Genomic DNA, 17,688 nt, shown 5'->3' with positions numbered 1-17,688 from the left:
ATTTGAATCGATTTCGTTAATTAAAAGGGATAATTAACCAGAAAAGCGTTTAAGATTCAACATCGCAGGTTAATCTATGGATTATTGTTAATTGTCTCTTAGGTGTTGATCAATTTTTCGGGTTTTTTGTTTTGCGTTGATTGGAAAATTTTTGTTTTCTATTTGTTTCCAATTTAAATCAAATTTTGCGAATTACAAAAATGATTAACTAATGATAGTTTAGTTTTATCGTTGAATCGGTTTGCTAATTAGTCTCCACGTAAACAGTTTTTATATTGTTGGTTTTGGTTTTTTTTTCTCTTTCTTTTATTATATAAATTAACCAATTTTTCGTGTTTGTTTTTGTTATTAATTAAGATGGAAAGTGCAAGAGATTAATTGGTCTTGCAATTTGTTTGGGTATAGAAAAGATTCACAAGTATAATTGTAAGGTTTTCTTTGTGCTGAAAAATTATTATCATGATTTAAGGTGTTTTTTTGGTTCATTAATCGTCTTTTTGTTTTGTTGAGTCTCGGTGGTAAAGGAAAACAAAACTGAATATGTATGAGCCAAACATCATTGAAAAAGCACTAAAATAATAGGGATAAGCTGAACGGATGAATCTCTCATATTGGGTGTGTTCGAGGGGTCGAACGGAAACTTGAGTACTAGAATCTAGATGAGTTAAACCAATTCTTTGGTAATCAACGACAAATTTGTAAACACCATAAACATCAGGAATACGAAATTGGGCAACGTATTTATCTCCTTGTTTCTTTAGTGCAGTTCGGACAAATGGATCAATTCTAACAAATTCTAATTGTATATCATCAGCATTATAGGGAATCCATTTACCATTTTCTAATTTTTCGACAACAATTGAATAGACAACATCTTCCATGATGGTATATGATTCTGGTGGACTTGATTCACCAAGTTTATGATGTTCCACTTTACCAACTCGTAGAACACCTTCCTCTTTGAATACCCAACGGGAAAGAGCGATACAAAGAGCCTCATTACCCGATTTCTCGTGTACCTGTTTAGATCCGGACTTTTGAACTGAACTTCGGAAAAGTTTATCGGAAAACAGGTCAAGAGATCCGGTAAAAAGTACTCGAGCATTATTACGAGCTTGTAAAGCGGAAATGAGCAAAGTATTACTTCCAATGGCGTGTGGATACTGAGAGGGGGGAGAAAAAAAAGAGAAGAGAAAAAATAATTAATAATTAATATCTCCATCTTGTTACGATATTGATATAGCTTATAAAGCTATTTGTCGAAGCTTCTTTAAGCTCGATTTTCTCAATTTGTGTTTGCTAATAGTATAGTTACAGATAATCAGATTAAAAAAAAAAGGGATTAAAATAATCAATAATACTAATTGACAACATTAATAATTAATCTGAGAAAGTAAATATAAAGTCAATTATCAAAACGAATGGTCAGTTAAATAGTGATAACAAGTCATTGGACAAATAGAGAGTTTTAAAAACTATTTATGTTTGTGTCGATATCTGTAAATGAATTAGAAAAAATCTGATGGACTTGATTGTTGGAACATTTTATAGGAATTAAAATGTTTTAAATATAATGAGTGAATTTCTGATGTAAATCTTACCTCAGTAATTTTTTTACTTGGATTGTAAGAGTAAGCGGTAGGAGAAGCTTTGAGAACATCGAGAACAAGAGGATTATTCTGATCAGAGATCATTCCAGTACCACGGAATAGAATAGGATTAAGCTTCTTTTTATCTCCAACAATTAAAGGAGCATCTAAAAGATTGTCAGAATCGGTGACAATAAGGGTGTGTAAACCTTCATCTTTAACATCATAATTTAGATGGTCAATTACACTTGTACCCTCGTCATCGATTATACTCTTCAAGGATAAAGATCATTTGGAAATGTCTATTAATGCCTGAATATAGAAGACAAAATAAAACAAGCATTAGAAAAAAAAATCGATTCAATTAACAAAGAAAAAGAGAAAAGAAAAAATCAAATCAATACTTACCCACAGGTCGCCGTCCATTTAAAGCATAAAAAAGTTGAACCTCTTGTTCAGGTTTCCATTGAGGAATATCTTCCCTTTTCTCCTTTAGACTAGCTGAAGATTCCTTGGTTTTAATTTTCATTTTAAAAAATATAACTAACAATTGAGAGAATTAAAAAAAAGCTTTAATTCATCAAGACAAAAAAAAACGAAAACAAATGAAGAGAAAGTGAATCATCAATCAGCTGATTCGATTGGCGGTAAATATGAAAAATATTCTTTCTTGTAAGTGTTTGATAACGGTAATTATTTTCTCATCGATTTTGTTTGTTATTATTTTATAATGTAAATGTTGATCATCAAAGGTTACACATATATTTCCAACAATTGTTTCTACGATTACTAATTCAACCTTTGGTTTGTTGCTTATTTTCTCTCTAGGTTTGTAATTAATCAATTCCAGAATTGGATACTCAGTTGGATGACATTCATTCTTAACCAAATTGAATAACAATTGAGATAGATATGGTTCAAAGGGATTAGTGTTATCTATTAATTTATCGAACCAGTAATTCATTGAATTAACTGTCGTATATGAGTTAATTTTTTCCCCCGTTATTATTAATTGTTCAATTTTACTCATCCAGTCAATTCTTTTGAACCATGGCCTTACTCCCAAAGGTAACATTATATACGATGTATAAGCACTAACAATTATCTTTCTTTCATTTATTTTTACCGATTTAACAATTTCGATTAATTTTTGGTCTTTTTTTTCTGACAAAGTTTTTTAATTATTTTCAACTTGTTACATCATTTATATATATCCCCAGAACTTTTTCTTCATCTTTCTCTACCAGGTAAGTCTTCTTCTGATTAAGATCAAGTTTGATTTCTTTAAGTTGCTCTTGAACAAACTTAAGTGGTGCTTTGTAATTATAAAATATAATAATGTCATCAGCGTAGGCAATAACTTCCATTTCATCCTTATTATTCATTTTGATTAACGTATCATTAAGTCCAATATTGAATAATATTGGTCCACATGAAGAACCCTGAGGTACTCCTTTCTCTACTGGTAAAATAATTATCTCGTTATTATCCCTGATTCTAACTTCTCTTTGTGTTAAAAAGGATTTAAGTATTTTGAATGTGCTAATATTTAGGAATAATTTAAGTTTTCTTAATATCTCAGCTCTATCAATATTATCAAATGCTCCTTCCACATCACATTTAATCATGTACAGTAGTGATTTCACTTAGAGCAACATCGAATTCATAGTCTCCCCCTAGCGGATTAGTGTAATTAGGCTTGGAAAAGGTAAAAGGTTAGTTCACCTTTTTTTATAAGAAATTAACCTTTTTGGTTATGTAGAGGGCGCTGAAATTTGCTCTAAGTGAAGTTGCTAGCCAATTGGTTAGTGTCGTGGACTCTGGTCTACGATGACACGGGTTCAATCCTGGCTTGACTACCTTCCCTCAATTGTAATTGTCAAATGGACGGATTGAAAATTCAAAAACAAAAAAGATAAATTGTATTTCGAATTGGCGCTGTTTAAGCCAATCTCCCCTAAATGGGAACCTGTAACCCTGAAAAATAATAAAATGCTCTAAGTGAAATCACTACTGTATTTATATTTATTCCTCAGCTCATTTATTTTAATCATGAAATCTAATCTTGTCTTATCCCCATAAGCAAATTGTAGATTATCATCAATTAACTGTTTTCTTTTCTTCTCAATTCGTTTCATCATTATTAGGTCAACATATTTCATTATAAAAGATTTTGTGTAAACTGTTCGATATGAACCATCTCCCTATGGAATTTTCGTTCATCCCCTTATCTTAATTATGTTAGGGAAGTAATTTAATTCTAATATTCTCTTAATAATATTTATTACAAATTGTTTATTTGTTCTCATGAAAAAGTTCCTAGTTTTAATCGAGAAATCATCAGCATTTCGTGACGAACTTTCGAGTTTCTCTTCTTGAATAATTCAATCTCCTCATCATTTACATACCCATTTTTTCTTCTATTGGTCTTGTTCTCGCAAAGTTTTTCTTATGATTTAACATTGTAATCTCGCCTCTTTTTGTTAATCTCTCTATCATTTCCCACAAAGTTTCATCTTCATGATTTACTCTAACTTGTCTCTTAATTATCTTCTTATATCTGAAGGGCTAAAGATAGATCATATTAATATCTTTATGTAAATCATTAGTGTTTCTATGCTTCTTAAAATTGTGCAGTAGTGATTTCACTTAGAGCAACTTCACTTAGAGCAAATTTCAGCACCCTCTACATAACCAAAAAGGTTAATTTCTTATATTTTCTTTGTTCATTTACAGTGGGGTAAGAAAGTAAGTTGAAATGGCGAAATTGAGAGTTTATTATCGATATCTTTTCTTTGAGTTAATTGCAAGTAATTAAAGTCTTTTAATTTCTTAATTTGACTAATTATCTGAGGTTTTTGATTAGAATTAAACTGTTATATGTCCCATTTTCTTAGAAAAATTGTGAGATCAAAATAATAATTTGCAAAAAGTAAGTTGAATTTTTAAGAATTGACTAAATTCGGTTGAATTGTTTTTTTGATTAGTTAATTGTGACTCTTTTAGTACTTAGTATGTCCACCCTTTGCTATTAGAACAGCATTCAATCGTTTCTCCATACTTCCGACTAGTTTTTGAGTATATTCTTCCGGTATTTTTGACCAAGTTTCGGCGATTGCCTTTTTTAAAGATTTGAGATTAGTACGAGCTGATTTTGGGATATGATCGTCCAAATATTGCCAAAGATTCTCAATTGGGTTGAGGTCAGGTGATTGTGGAGGCCAAGGAAGCACCGAAATTTTTTCTTGATCAAAAAAACTCCGAACAACTCGGCTGGTATGTTTCGGATCATTGTCGTGTTGAAAAACAAAGTCATTCCCTAAGCCGATTTTCTCAGCCGATTGTTTCAAATTCTCTACTAAGATTGACCTGTAGACTTCTCCTGTCATTTTGCCCTCGATAATAACCAAATTACCGACACCAGCTGACGAGAAACATCCCCAGACCATAACTGAGCCGCCGCCGTGTTTGACGGTTGGTCTTGTGTAGCCGACTTTGAAGGCTTCTCCTCTGTTTCTCCACACATATTGACGCCGATTGTTGTTGACCAACATAAATTTACTCTCATCTGACCATATGACCGAATTCCAAAACTCTATCGGGTTACCTTGATATTGATTGGCCCACTCGTATCTACCTGTTTGATTCTTCTCTGTAATCATCGGCTTCTTCCTGGCCACATACCCTCTCAATCCATTTTCATGTATTCGATTCTTAATTGTTGTGAGACTAACATCGAGATTCAATGTCTCTTTAAGCTCTTCAGCTGTTATCTTTGGATTATTGGTGATTTCTTTCATAATTTTCCGGTCATCACGATCACTTGTCTTTCTTGGCCTTCCCTCTCTCTTCATATTTTCTGGTGATCCGGTTTTTTTTATTTTCAATACGATTTTTCTTACACCTTCTGGACTTAGTTGATGCTCTTTAGCAATTTTGGTAAGTGTATCTCCATTTGATCTCTTCAAAAAAATGGTCATTCGCTCGTGACAAGGTAACTCTTTCGTCTTCATCTCTACAAAAAAAAAACAAAAAATATTAATATTTAAATGGTCAGTTTTCATGTTGTTTTCAATTATTGAGCAGAACGAAGTTTATTTACCTTAAAAATAATTCCATCGAGCGTTTAATTTTGACCGAAAACGGGTCGAGCCGAAAATTCAACTTACTTTTTGCAAGCCGATCAACACAATTAAGTTAACTAATCAAAAATGTTTGTTAATTATTTGGTAATTTTATATCACAATCTTCACCTTACAAGTGTAAAAGTAAAATGTGGTCAAAGGGTTGGACTAAGTCTATGATTTACCCGCTAAAAGTTCATAAATCACTCGAAGCGCCCATTTCAACTTACTTTCTTACCCCACTGTATCTCTATTGAACAGTAAATATTATTATTCTGTTGATCGTTATTGTTTATACAATCGATGTACAATTGTATCGTTTTCGGATTATTGTCTAGAGCAGCAAAATGATTGATACCTCTTTCTGCTGATTGTATATCAATTAATCGTTGTTCAACTTTTGATTTTAAGTTTATTTCCTTTTCGAATTCAACTTTAGCTCCTGTTAATTCAATAAAGTTGATTGTTTCTGGTTGATCTAGTTTTCTCGGTGAGATTCTAAAAGAAATCTGATTTCTTAATGTATTGATAATCTTAATTTCTTGTCTGAAAAAGTTTTCAATTGTTCTGTCAAAGATCGAAACATTGAAAATAACATTTATACTTTTCTTTTGTATCCAATTTTCATCATTCCTATATTCCCCGAATTCAAATTTAATCAGAAAGATATTATGTAGGTATTTATCAGATGAGCTACAGTAACCGCAGATCCTTAGTCGACAGTCAAGATGAGTCTCCATTTGTTGGCACACATGGCAAATGTTTAGATTAATTTCATCTTGAAACTGATAAGATCCTCCTTGGAACTTAATTGTATCGTCTTTAATGTTTCTCTATTCTCTTTATCAAGTTCCATTGTTATTTTTGTTTCTACTGGATTTATTTCTATATCGTCCTGGACTTTGATTATTTTCACATAGGATGAAGCAAAACCATTTTACTTTTTAAAGGTCAATGCATCCTCGTCATAACGGCAATGCTTTTTTCTGAGTACAGTTGTTTTGAAAGAGATAATTGGTTTTCTCTTTTTAATTTTTTTCCCCTTTATCAACTCCTTTGATGTTTTCAACTGTTGTACTGAATTGAAATTTATCTTTCGCCAAAATAAACACCATTATGTAGCTGCCACTAAGCTGGTAACCAATCATCAGCTTGCCAATCTTTAATTGTTTTTTCACCAAATTAATTATTACTTGATTAGACTTTGAACATTTGATGATGAGGCAATCACAAAGAAAAGATCTATCAATAGTAAGTTATACATTATTGAATATTTATTTTAGAGATTCTCAATTAATTATAGAGAATAATTTGTTTATAATCAAAAGATTAGATTTTTGTAAAGAAAAGAACATTTGTTAAAAGAGAATCTTTTTTAATTCTATTTTGAGGGGTCATCAATTAATTATGTCATTCACACCTTGATGTTGAATCATTTTCATTGAATTTTGTTTAATTTATTGAAATTTTATTAACTGGAGCCAATTCCAATTGAAGTCAATTAGAATCAGTTTCATTTCAATATTTACAAATATTAGAAAACCCGATTTCAATTATATTTGTTAATATCATTTTCAATAATATTATGTTAACATTTTCAACTATTAATGAGATGTTTTCCTGATTGATCCATTTAGCGATAATAGATTTACTACATTTAAATTGGTTAATTGTTTCCATGATTTTCTCTGGATTGTATCTTGATGTACACTTGATGAACACGATTTTTTCATTATATTAAAACAATTTGATTGTGATTTTAACTAACACAATACAAGAAATGAAATTAATTAAGGGTGAGCAGAGATAACTTTAACCAGTGTTGCTTATTTGTGAGAATGTTGAAGTGATTAAATTTTAATCAAGATGGCACTTAGAATTGTCTTCTTTTTTCAAAGAAAATTGTGTCATATTCAAATTCATTCATCATGATGTTTGTAATAATTCTGCTTTTATATTCTTTACAGTCCCAATACCAGGCACTATGACCTCTGGTGAAGCAACATGGACATTTATAATTACTTACATCACCAATAATCGGACACTGAACATGAGTACCAGAGCATAAAGAACATATCATTTCATTGGGACAATAGTTTTTCGTATGTGTATAATTCAGACATCGAGTACAGAATTTAATTATAAAGTGATCAATTATCTCTATTTTTTTTCCATCCACCAATAGATTTCCTCCTCTTTCTCCAATCATCTTCCTGGTTTCCTTATTTGTTTCAATGGTAATGTATTTATCCTTTTTATGTCTTTCAATTCTCTTGATTATCATTGAATTGCTTTGAAAGTTGTTTTCCACCATTAGTTGTTGTATAAAATCAGCTTTGATTTCACCTTTGATAATCAGCTTAATCATTGGTTTATTCAGGTCTATGATTGTCATTACCTTTGCCAGTTCATTTTTAACTTGTTCATACTTGTCTTTGTCGACTTCAACTAGTATGAATCCATTTTGTTGTTTAACACTAATATTATTGGTAATTGCATTTACTTCACTCCTAATTTCTTGTATTTGTTGATGAAAGTAAACATTAGAGTCTTTTTTAACAATTATAACTTTATTATAATTAATATTTTTGATTCTAATTCTAAAAGAATCAGCACAAATTAAGGTAAACATTTTGGCATAGAAAGTGAGAAGATGAAGTGGAAAAGTGTAATAAGATATTAGATAGAACAAAAAGAAAGTACGTGTAAGCGGTTATTTCAAATTTAGTCATTGAAATATTTTGAGAGAATAATATTATTATAATAGTGATTTGTTTTTTCCAATTCTGTTTTAAGAAAATTCTGAAATACTGGACAATCATGAGATCAGGCACTGTGACCCTTTTATCACAACTCGGACAAATCCATTTCTTCTTTTCATTTCGAACTTGACATTTACCAACATGATGATTGGAGAACATGTGACATGTTCTTAAATTGTTGCATCTTTTAACCGTGTGTGAATACTGTGAGAAATGATTGCATATGATTTTGTTGAAATAATTAAAAACAGGGATGAGGCGATAACTAATATTCAGGTATCCATCGCTTCTGTCAATTTCGTTTCTTATTCTCGATGTTACAGACAATAGGATTTTATTCCATTTATCATTCTCATGTATGTACTTTGGTTTGATTGAATTATCAGGCCAATTGTTTTTCTTAATTATTTTCTTACACCAATCTTCCCAACTTTCGTTAGTGATTTTCTTTAGATTCTCAATCATTATGACCGGATTTTCCAAATCAGGTATAGTCACTTTGATCTTTTTTCCAGTAACAAAATTTTCATCCAAAATCTCCTTCAATTTGATTCTATCATTGTTGTTTTGTAGAAAAATTTTCAAGCAATTGGTTCCAATTTTAGTTTCACAAATGATTGGTATATCTTTTTCACTTGTATCAATGAATTTAATGAAAGCTTGTTCAAGTTCATTTGATTCCATTTCTTCAGAATTGATTATGAGAATTGGCATGATTTCTATGTTCTCAACATTGAACCAGTTACTCTTATCCTTCTTCTGTTGGTATCTAATGTGAATTTCTGAGTTACTTTCTTTTCTTGATCTCGATTTGTCCATCTTGGTTTTTTCAACAGTAAATTCTTGGACTTCAATCACATCATCTAATAGATTCGATAATTTGATTAGAATAACCGATTTTTCACTTGTAATCTCCTCCAACGATACTGTTGTTGAAATTTCCTTTTTTATTTCCTCCTTTTCCTGATCTGAAAGTTTATTCTTGATTTCATTGAATTTATTTTCATCCTCCATTGTGATGATTAGCTGATTAATGGTAATACCTTTCTTTTGTCGCTATTATTAAATATAAAGGGTAATTAAAGAAGAGATAATAAGAAAACAAGAACAAAAAGAAAAAGAAAGGGAATTAGAAAAAATTTTGTCATAAAAAAAAATCAGTCAACATATAAATTTAGGTCAATTAGTTTTTGTCAATTATAAATTCATTTACCTTGCTCATTTTCAACAAATTATTATCACTTAATTGATTATTTAGTTGATTTTTCACTTGAAGATTCACTTTTTAGTATATTTGATATTCACTCTAAAAATTAAACTCTATCTCTCTCTCAAAAGATTTGACAGTTTAAGCGCCATCTAAATTTACTACAAACAAGGTAACACAATTTGAATCGATTTCGTTAATTAAAAGGGATAATTAACCAGAAAAGCGTTTAAGATTCAACATCGCAGGTTAATCTATGGATTATTGTTAATTGTCTCTTAGGTGTTGATCAATTTTTCGGGTTTTTTTTGCGTTGATTGGAAAATTTTGTTTTCTATCTGTTTCCAATTTAAATCAAATTTTGCGAATTACAAAAATGATTAACTAATGGTAGTTTTGTTTTATCGTTGAATCGGTTTGCTAATTAGTCTCCACGTAAACAGTTTTTATATTGTTGGTTTTGGTTTTTTTTTCTCTTTCTTTTATTATATAAATTAACCAATTTTTCGTGTTTGTTTTTGTTATTAATTAAGATGGAAAGTGCAAGAGATTAATTGGTCTTGCAATTTGTTTGGGTATAGAAAAGATTCACAAGTATAATTGTAAGGTTTTCTTTGTGCTGAAAAATTATTATCATGATTTAAGGTGTTTTTTTGGTTCATTAATCGTCTTTTTGTTTTGTTGAGTCTCGGTGGTAAAGGAAAACAAAACTGAATATGTATGAGCCAAACATCATTGAAAAAGCACTAAAATAATAGGGATAAGCTGAACGGATGAATCTCTCATATTGGGTGTGTTCGAGGGGTCGAACGGAAACTTGAGTACTAGAATCTAGATGAGTTAAACCAATTCTTTGGTAATCAACGACAAATTTGTAAACACCATAAACATCAGGAATACGAAATTGGGCAACGTATTTATCTCCTTGTTTCTTTAGTGCAGTTCGGACAAATGGATCAATTCTAACAAATTCTAATTGTATATCATCAGCATTATAGGGAATCCATTTACCATTTTCTAATTTTTCGACAACAATTGAATAGACAACATCTTCCATGATGGTATATGATTCTGGTGGACTTGATTCACCAAGTTTATGATGTTCCACTTTACCAACTCGTAGAACACCTTCCTCTTTGAATACCCAACGGGAAAGAGCGATACAAAGAGCCTCATTACCCGATTTCTCGTGTACCTGTTTAGATCCGGACTTTTGAACTGAACTTCGGAAAAGTTTATCGGAAAACAGGTCAAGAGATCCGGTAAAAAGTACTCGAGCATTATTACGAGCTTGTAAAGCGGAAATGAGCAAAGTATTACTTCCAATGGCGTGTGGATACTGAGAGGGGGGAGAAAAAAAAGAGAAGAGAAAAAATAATTAATAATTAATATCTCCATCTTGTTACGATATTGATATAGCTTATAAAGCTATTTGTCGAAGCTTCTTTAAGCTCGATTTTCTCAATTTGTGTTTGCTAATAGTATAGTTACAGATAATCAGATTAAAAAAAAAAGGGATTAAAATAATCGGTAAGGCGATACAAGTGTATGTCAGCTCAACATTTCCAATTTTCAGCTAACTTTTTTTACGGCTTGAAGTTCGGTTTGATTGTCTCAGGCCCTCCGGGCCTTTCTTTGGTAAGGCTCAAGATATGTCCGTAAGCTCAACTTTTCTACTTTCAGCTGACTTTTTTTCGGCTTATGATTCGCGGCTTTTTAGGAAAATGATTTAATTTAATTGATTAAACAATTAATTCAGCAATCTAAGATTATTTGACGCCTTGTGGGTATAGCGGGTACATGTAGGTCCACATTTAACAATGAAATAAAAGTTATTAGAGAAAGATGGAGCTAATCAGCTGTCGACAGCTAACATTACATTAACTGTGTGATAGTTTGATTGCCTCAGGCCCTCCGGGCCATCCTCTGTCCATAGTGACCCTTAATAGTGAAAACCTATTCTAACCTAATTTAAACAAACACAAATAATTGAGAAATTAAGTTAATTTCCATATGTAGCTGTAATCGTAAGCCGAAAAAAAGTCAGCTGAAAGTAGAAAAGTTGAGCTTACGGACATATCTTGAGCCTTACCCTTTCTTTGGTCATGGTGACCCTTATTAGCGAAGACCTAACCTAACCTAATTTAAACAAACACAATTAACTGGACAATTAAGTCCATTTTCATATGTAGCTTGGACATTAAGCCGAAAAAAATCAGCTCTAAGTGAAAATGTTGAGCTGACATACACTTGTATCGCCTTACCAAATAATCAATAATACTAATTGACAACATTAATAATTAATCTGAGAAAGTAAATATAAAGTCAATTATCAAAACGAATGGTCAGTTAAATAGTGATAACAAGTCATTGGACAAATAGAGAGTTTTAAAAACTATTTATGTTTGTGTCGATATCTGTAAATGAATTAGAAAAAATCTGATGGACTTGATTGTTGGAACATTTTATAGGAATTAAAATGTTTTAAATATAATGAGTGAATTTCTGATGTAAATCTTACCTCAGTAATTTTTTTACTTGGATTGTAAGAGTAAGCGGTAGGAGAAGCTTTGAGAACATCGAGAACAAGAGGATTATTCTGATCAGAGATCATTCCAGTACCACGGAATAGAATAGGATTAAGCTTCTTTTTATCTCCAACAATTAAAGGAGCATCTAAAAGATTGTCAGAATCGGTGACAATAAGGGTGTGTAAACCTTCATCTTTAACATCATAATTTAGATGGTCAATTACACTTGTACCCTCGTCATCAATTTCGAAACCATTTTCAGCAGCAAGCTCTCTAATAGCATCACCAACATTACTACTTGCAGCGACCAAAACGTTACCACCGCCGTCAATAAATTCAGTTATAGCAGAGACACTTAGACTTCCACCAAATTCTACAAAACAAAATTGACAAGTGACAAGAAAAGAAATTATAGACAACCAAAAAAAATCACAAGAAAATGGAGTCAAAATGAGTTGACAAAAAAAAGAAACAAATAGAAAAGAATATCAATCAACAATTACCTTCAACCGAAGGAGAAAAAATAATCAAATGTTTATAAAGAAATTGACCATATTTAACCAATGTTAACGAAGGATCATCAGCAACTTTATAAGTCAGCACAAAACCACGATCTGGAAAAAGAGAAAAAAACCAATAAACAATCAAGATAATTAATTTTAATTGTAACAATATCAAAATGATTAGCAAAAAAAAACACATGAGATGAATGTGATAACCTTACCGGTGAGAGATTTGAAAAAAATTGAATGAGTTTCCCTAATTGCTAAATTGTCAAGTAACACGAGGGTCTCTCCATCAGCTAGAATAGTGTTAACATTAAATAAGATGACAATTAAGACAATTAATTTACTTTTAATTGAAATCATGGTTAATTAATTAATAGATTTGATTTAAAAAAATCTAAACACTTGAAAATCAATCAAAATAAATTGCCACAACTTGGAACAAGCTGATTGGCTGATTCGCTTTAGAAAAGTGTATCTTGTGTCTATTTAACACACATAATCTTCTTTTCGCACCTGGTGACATCTTATGTCATTCTTTGTATCTAGAAATTTTAATTGAATTTTAAACTTTAGAAAAATTTATTTCTATTGTTTGGATGTTTAAATTTTACATGGAATTAAGGATTAATTGGCTTTTTATACATTTAATCTGAATAGAGAGATTAACTGTTAGGTTATTGTCTTTGTTTAATTGTGTGCGTTGTTTGTGTTTTTCTGATTTTACTGAGATCTTGTTTTATTTTTCTTTCTTTAGAATCGAAGAGAAAAAAGATTCCATTTAATTTGAAAGGACAAATTTACTATTAATTAAATCATTCATTGGTCACTGTTGATGATGGAGGTGTTGAAATATTTGTTGATTTACTTGGTGATTCGGGTTGTTGATGAGTAATTTGATATTCTACCGGTAAAGTGAAATCTTTCATCTCATTATCAAAGGGTAAATCTTCATTTTCATTCTGTAATAAAATTTATAAAATAGAGAAAGGAAACAATCAATTATTGGATTGAATTTTTTTTTCACCACAATTAATTCACTTTAAATCTTACCAAAGTATCCATATCATAAAGAGTGTCAAGATATTTCCAAATTGTATCAGAAGTAACTTGTTGACCGGTTAATCGATTATACTCTTCAAGGATAAAGATCATTTGGAAATGTCTATTAATGCCTGAATATAGAAGACAAAATAAAACAAACATTAGAAAAAAAATCGATTAAATTAACAAAGAAAAAGAGAAAAGAAAAAATCAAATCAATACTTACCCACAGGTCGCCGTCCATTTAAAGCATAAAAAAGTTGAACCTCTTGTTCAGGTTTCCATTGAGGAATATCTTCCCTTTTCTCCTTTAGACTAGCTGAAGATTCCTTGGTTTTAATTTTCATTTTAAAAAATATAACTAACAATTGAGAGAATTAAAAAAAAGCTTTAATTCATCAAGACAAAAAAAACGAAAACAAATGAAGAGAAAGTGAATCATCAATCAGCTGATTCGATTGGCGGTAAATATAAAAATATTCTTTCGTAATTAAGATACGATCCCTTGGAAAATTTGATTTAATTTGATTGTTTTTCATTTTCCAAGTTGCTTGTTTAGTTATTGTAAATCTTTTTCAATTATGTCTAACAGTTTAGAGAATGTGAAAAAGATCATTCTGATTCTTTCTGGTAAAGGTGGAGTAGGTAAAAGTACCACTGCAGTGAATTTATCTCTATCTTTAAGTAAATTGGGTTGTAAAGTTGGTCTACTTGATTTAGATTTATGTGGTCCAAGTATCGCTTTAATGACCGGTCTTGAAGAGACATCAATTTACCGTAATGATAAGGGTTGGATACCTTTAACTACTACACATAATTGTGAACAATTTACTCCTCTATCTGTTATGTCAATTGCTTTTCTTCTCCAAGGTTGGTAATGAGTTTCGTTCTTACACAGTGTGTACATTTGTTTTTCTATAATTTTTTAATCTTCTTTATTTTTTTTTTCTATTCTAAATCATAGATAAAGATTCGGCTATTATTTGGAGAGGACCCAAGAAGAATGCTATGATTAAACAGTTTGTAGAAGATGTTGACTGGGGCTCTCTTGATTATCTAATCATTGATACACCACCGGGAACATCAGATGAACATATATCGGTAGCTGAGTGTCTTAAACATCGAGCAAGTGATGTCAGCGCAATTTTAATTACCACACCTCAAATTATCGCTGTAAATGATGTTCGTCGAGAAATAAGTTTCTGCCATAAAGCTGGTATTCCTATCGATGGAATAATTGAAAATATGAGTGGTTACGTTTGTCCACATTGTTCCGAATGTACTAATATATTTTCCTCAGGCGGAGGCGAATCATTAGCTAAATTGACCAATGTCCAATTTCTTGGTAACATACCAATCGATCCTGATCTCGGTGAATCAGCAGAAAAAGGAGTTAACTATGTCAATCAATTCGCAAATTCAGAAGCATGTAAAAAACTCAACGAAATAGCAACAAATCTGATAGCCCAAAAATCAACTTAAAAATCAACGAAACCAAACCTGAAATGATCCAAATTGAGAATCAACAAAATCCCATATTGAACCAACCAACACCTTTCCAATCAAACGATTCCAAATCTATACAATCAAAATCAAAGAATGGTACAAAATCTGATCGCTATTAACTAATCAAAGTCTAATTGACTAAAACTCAATTGAATTCACTGGTGCAACCTAATCGACAATAAGCAATTTCCGTTTCCGTGGTGGGTCGTTGGTCTAGGGGTATGATTCTTGCTTAGGGTGCAAGAGGTCCCGGGTTCAAATCCCGGACGACCCCTTAACCTTTTGATTAAATTGTTGGAAAAGACATTTTTTTTCGTCCAACAATTAGCAACAATCAACCCAAATCCACTTTCTCCAATCCGATCTTCAACAACTTTAATCTCCTCCTCTCATAGAAAATTATTATTGAAAATTGTCTATCTTCAAGTCTTAATCATGATTATAACTGATCATTAGTTTATCAAATTAATTTACTATTAATATTCCCACTTTAACCCTCTTAATTAAACTTGATTAACAATTCAGGTCATTACTGATTCAATTACGATTGATTACTACAATTAAACAGATACCAAACTATTAGATATTGTTTTTGAATAATTTATTAATTTTGATTCTTCAATTAAGTTAACTTTAATTGACACAACACTGATTACAAACAATTTTCAAGGCTAATTGTTCACAATAAACACTTAATTGTCACGACGATTGATCCTATTAACCCGATCCATATTAATTTGAAGACACACATTGAAGCTTTGATCAACAATTAACAACAATAAAAGTTACAAAGTTGATTAAATGGTAATTTTCAAAATCCATTTACTGTAGATGAAAATTTCCACTAATTGATTGTCATTTAATTAAGATAAATCATCACAACGATCAATGAGATTGTAAACAAAAGACAATCAAGAGATAATTTAAAGATATTTGATCAGAGATCAGTTCGGAATCAATTTAATTGTGATTATCTCTTTTGTTTACCTGATCAAATTAGTAAACAAATCCACCTATTCTGAACAATTTAAATTGTTAACAAAATGAATATAATTGTCACTTTATCAAATAAAGATAAAGATGAAGATGAAGTTTATCCTTAACGATAAATTGTTAATCAGTCAAATCAAAGGTGATTTAAGTCAAAGATTAACGGTAAACCTTTTCCTTACCATTGGTTATATTTGGTATCACCAAATTAAGATAAGATATTGACCACAACAATTACCTTGTTTGAACAATTTAAAGGAAACACTAAAAATGACCATTGACAATAAATAGTTAATCAGTTAAATCTAAAGGTTCAAAAGTAAATCATCTAACCCATTTTTCATCTCATGTAATTTTTGTTTCTCTGGTCACTTTCATATTTTGTGTTTCCGTCTAAACCTTGACCATTGTCCATCAACTCATGTACGAAAGATCAATTTACCGGGAATTACAAGGGTTTCGACTTGGATGGATTAAAGGATTACCTTCTGTGGACAAATCGAACTCAGTTGAGATCAAATTACATGGCGATTCTTCCGTTGACCTGATGAACTTCATTAACGAAGCAATCTACGAATCCTCGAGTAAGATCACATATCATCGTGTTCGTAAAAATGGAAATCTCGAAATTGGAGTGACCTGCGAAGAAGACAAAGATGAATTGTGTTTCGTTCTCAAGCACATTTTCCCTGACATCGAAATCAACCAACTCGCACTTAAATCATCATCAATTTTCTTCGTTACAAAGAAATCAATTCCCAATTCATTGGATCTAATTACGAACAACATTATCGCTTCTAATTCATTAATTGCTGATGATGAAACATTCGTTTCGAATCTGTCACAGAAAGAAGATCATTTTATGATACGAATGAATATCAGTTCGGCCAACAGGGAAAAGATTCTTGATTCTGATGGTTTTCTCATTTTCATGGGAACGACTTTACCTGTTTTCGATTACATTCATCTCAATTTGTGTTCGTGCCTCGAACGTCATTCTCGAGTCGAAAACTGTCCCTACAAGAATCGATGTATCCACTGTTCAAGTCACCACTCTGGTACCTGTTCAGCTATTAACGATCGTCACTTGGTCAGGTGTTTCCACTGCTCTGGTAATCACACCTCGATTTCACTCGAGTGTAAAGTTGTCCGGCTCCTTCTTAACCGATCATCTAAGAATCACACCATCGTATATGAATGGATCATTGGGTCGGAAGGTCACCTTGAGTTATCTGAATACTTGGAAGATATCGAGGATTCGTGAATGGTTCAATTTCACCAAGGGAAGGTCCAATATTCAACCAATCGATATCATAAAACTCAACCAGAGAAAATGTTATAAATATTGTTATCAGAAAATTTTAATTCCAAAGATATTCACTCTTAATTGTTCAATTGCACTTTTTGAACTGACAAAACTGTAAAATGA

At 31.2% G+C, this 17,688-nt stretch overlaps 4 protein-coding genes and 1 non-coding gene across 5 annotated transcripts; 2 read left to right on the top strand and 3 right to left on the bottom strand.

Annotated features, from left to right (window-relative positions):
- Positions 1 to 424: 424 nt before the first annotated feature.
- On the bottom strand, positions 425 to 2,184 carry LOC128390707 (dolichyl-diphosphooligosaccharide--protein glycosyltransferase 48 kDa subunit-like). The gene is made up of 3 exons (XM_053350465.1): positions 1,998 to 2,184; positions 1,602 to 1,901; positions 425 to 1,163 (listed from the first exon to the last, which is right to left on the bottom strand). The coding sequence occupies exons 2-3, from the start codon at positions 1,692 to 1,694 to the stop codon at positions 486 to 488; spliced, it is 771 nt and encodes a 256-aa protein (XP_053206440.1). The 5' UTR covers positions 1,695 to 1,901; positions 1,998 to 2,184; the 3' UTR covers positions 425 to 485.
- Positions 2,185 to 10,193: 8,009 nt separating this feature from the next.
- Positions 10,194 to 13,168, bottom strand: LOC128390576 (dolichyl-diphosphooligosaccharide--protein glycosyltransferase 48 kDa subunit-like). Its single transcript, XM_053350323.1, has 4 exons — positions 12,938 to 13,168; positions 12,717 to 12,827; positions 12,204 to 12,586; positions 10,194 to 11,021 (listed from the first exon to the last, which is right to left on the bottom strand). Exons 1-4 carry the CDS (start codon positions 13,080 to 13,082, stop codon positions 10,344 to 10,346), a joined length of 1,317 nt encoding a protein of 438 aa, XP_053206298.1. The 5' UTR covers positions 13,083 to 13,168; the 3' UTR covers positions 10,194 to 10,343.
- A 103-nt stretch (positions 13,169 to 13,271) lies between these two features.
- LOC128390625 (MRG/MORF4L-binding protein-like) lies at positions 13,272 to 14,183 on the bottom strand. The gene is made up of 3 exons (XM_053350372.1): positions 13,990 to 14,183; positions 13,773 to 13,894; positions 13,272 to 13,681 (listed from the first exon to the last, which is right to left on the bottom strand). The coding sequence occupies exons 1-3, from the start codon at positions 14,108 to 14,110 to the stop codon at positions 13,535 to 13,537; spliced, it is 390 nt and encodes a 129-aa protein (XP_053206347.1). The 5' UTR covers positions 14,111 to 14,183; the 3' UTR covers positions 13,272 to 13,534.
- A 108-nt stretch (positions 14,184 to 14,291) lies between these two features.
- LOC128390595 (cytosolic Fe-S cluster assembly factor NUBP2 homolog) lies at positions 14,292 to 15,851 on the top strand. The gene is made up of 2 exons (XM_053350343.1): positions 14,292 to 14,633; positions 14,728 to 15,851. The coding sequence occupies exons 1-2, from the start codon at positions 14,345 to 14,347 to the stop codon at positions 15,243 to 15,245; spliced, it is 807 nt and encodes a 268-aa protein (XP_053206318.1). The 5' UTR covers positions 14,292 to 14,344; the 3' UTR covers positions 15,246 to 15,851.
- Trnap-agg (transfer RNA proline (anticodon AGG)) lies at positions 15,472 to 15,543 on the top strand. The gene has a single exon. It is a non-coding gene; the product is annotated as a tRNA-Pro (tRNA).
- Positions 15,852 to 17,688: the final 1,837 nt, after the last annotated feature.

This window comes from Panonychus citri, unplaced genomic scaffold (assembly GCF_014898815.1).
Source record: "Panonychus citri isolate SS breed McGregor unplaced genomic scaffold, ASM1489881v1 Contig00011, whole genome shotgun sequence".
Classification (NCBI taxonomy): domain Eukaryota; kingdom Metazoa; phylum Arthropoda; class Arachnida; order Trombidiformes; family Tetranychidae; genus Panonychus; species Panonychus citri.
The sequence above is the reverse complement of the archived record's forward strand: the minus strand, read 5'-3'. Positions and strand labels throughout refer to the sequence as shown.

Coding starts and splice junctions, on each gene's coding strand:
- LOC128390625 (XM_053350372.1), bottom strand. CDS start 14,110: ATGAAAATTAAAACCAAGGAATCTTCAGCTAGTCTAAAGGAGAAAAGG. Junction 13,895..13,989: donor AAATGGACGGCGACCTGTGG/GTAAGTATTGAT, acceptor TTCTATATTCAG/GCATTAATAGACATTTCCAA. Junction 13,682..13,772: donor TTTATGATATGGATACTTTG/GTAAGATTTAAA, acceptor ATTTTATTACAG/AATGAAAATGAAGATTTACC.
- LOC128390576 (XM_053350323.1), bottom strand. CDS start 13,082: ATGATTTCAATTAAAAGTAAATTAATTGTCTTAATTGTCATCTTATTT. Junction 12,828..12,937: donor TTTTTTCAAATCTCTCACCG/GTAAGGTTATCA, acceptor CTCTTTTTCCAG/ATCGTGGTTTTGTGCTGACT. Junction 11,022..12,203: donor CAAGTAAAAAAATTACTGAG/GTAAGATTTACA, acceptor CCCCCCTCTCAG/TATCCACACGCCATTGGAAG.
- LOC128390595 (XM_053350343.1), top strand. CDS start 14,345: ATGTCTAACAGTTTAGAGAATGTGAAAAAGATCATTCTGATTCTTTCT. Junction 14,634..14,727: donor AATTGCTTTTCTTCTCCAAG/GTTGGTAATGAG, acceptor TCTAAATCATAG/ATAAAGATTCGGCTATTATT.
- LOC128390707 (XM_053350465.1), bottom strand. CDS start 1,694: ATGATCTCTGATCAGAATAATCCTCTTGTTCTCGATGTTCTCAAAGCT. Junction 1,164..1,601: donor CAAGTAAAAAAATTACTGAG/GTAAGATTTACA, acceptor CCCCCCTCTCAG/TATCCACACGCCATTGGAAG.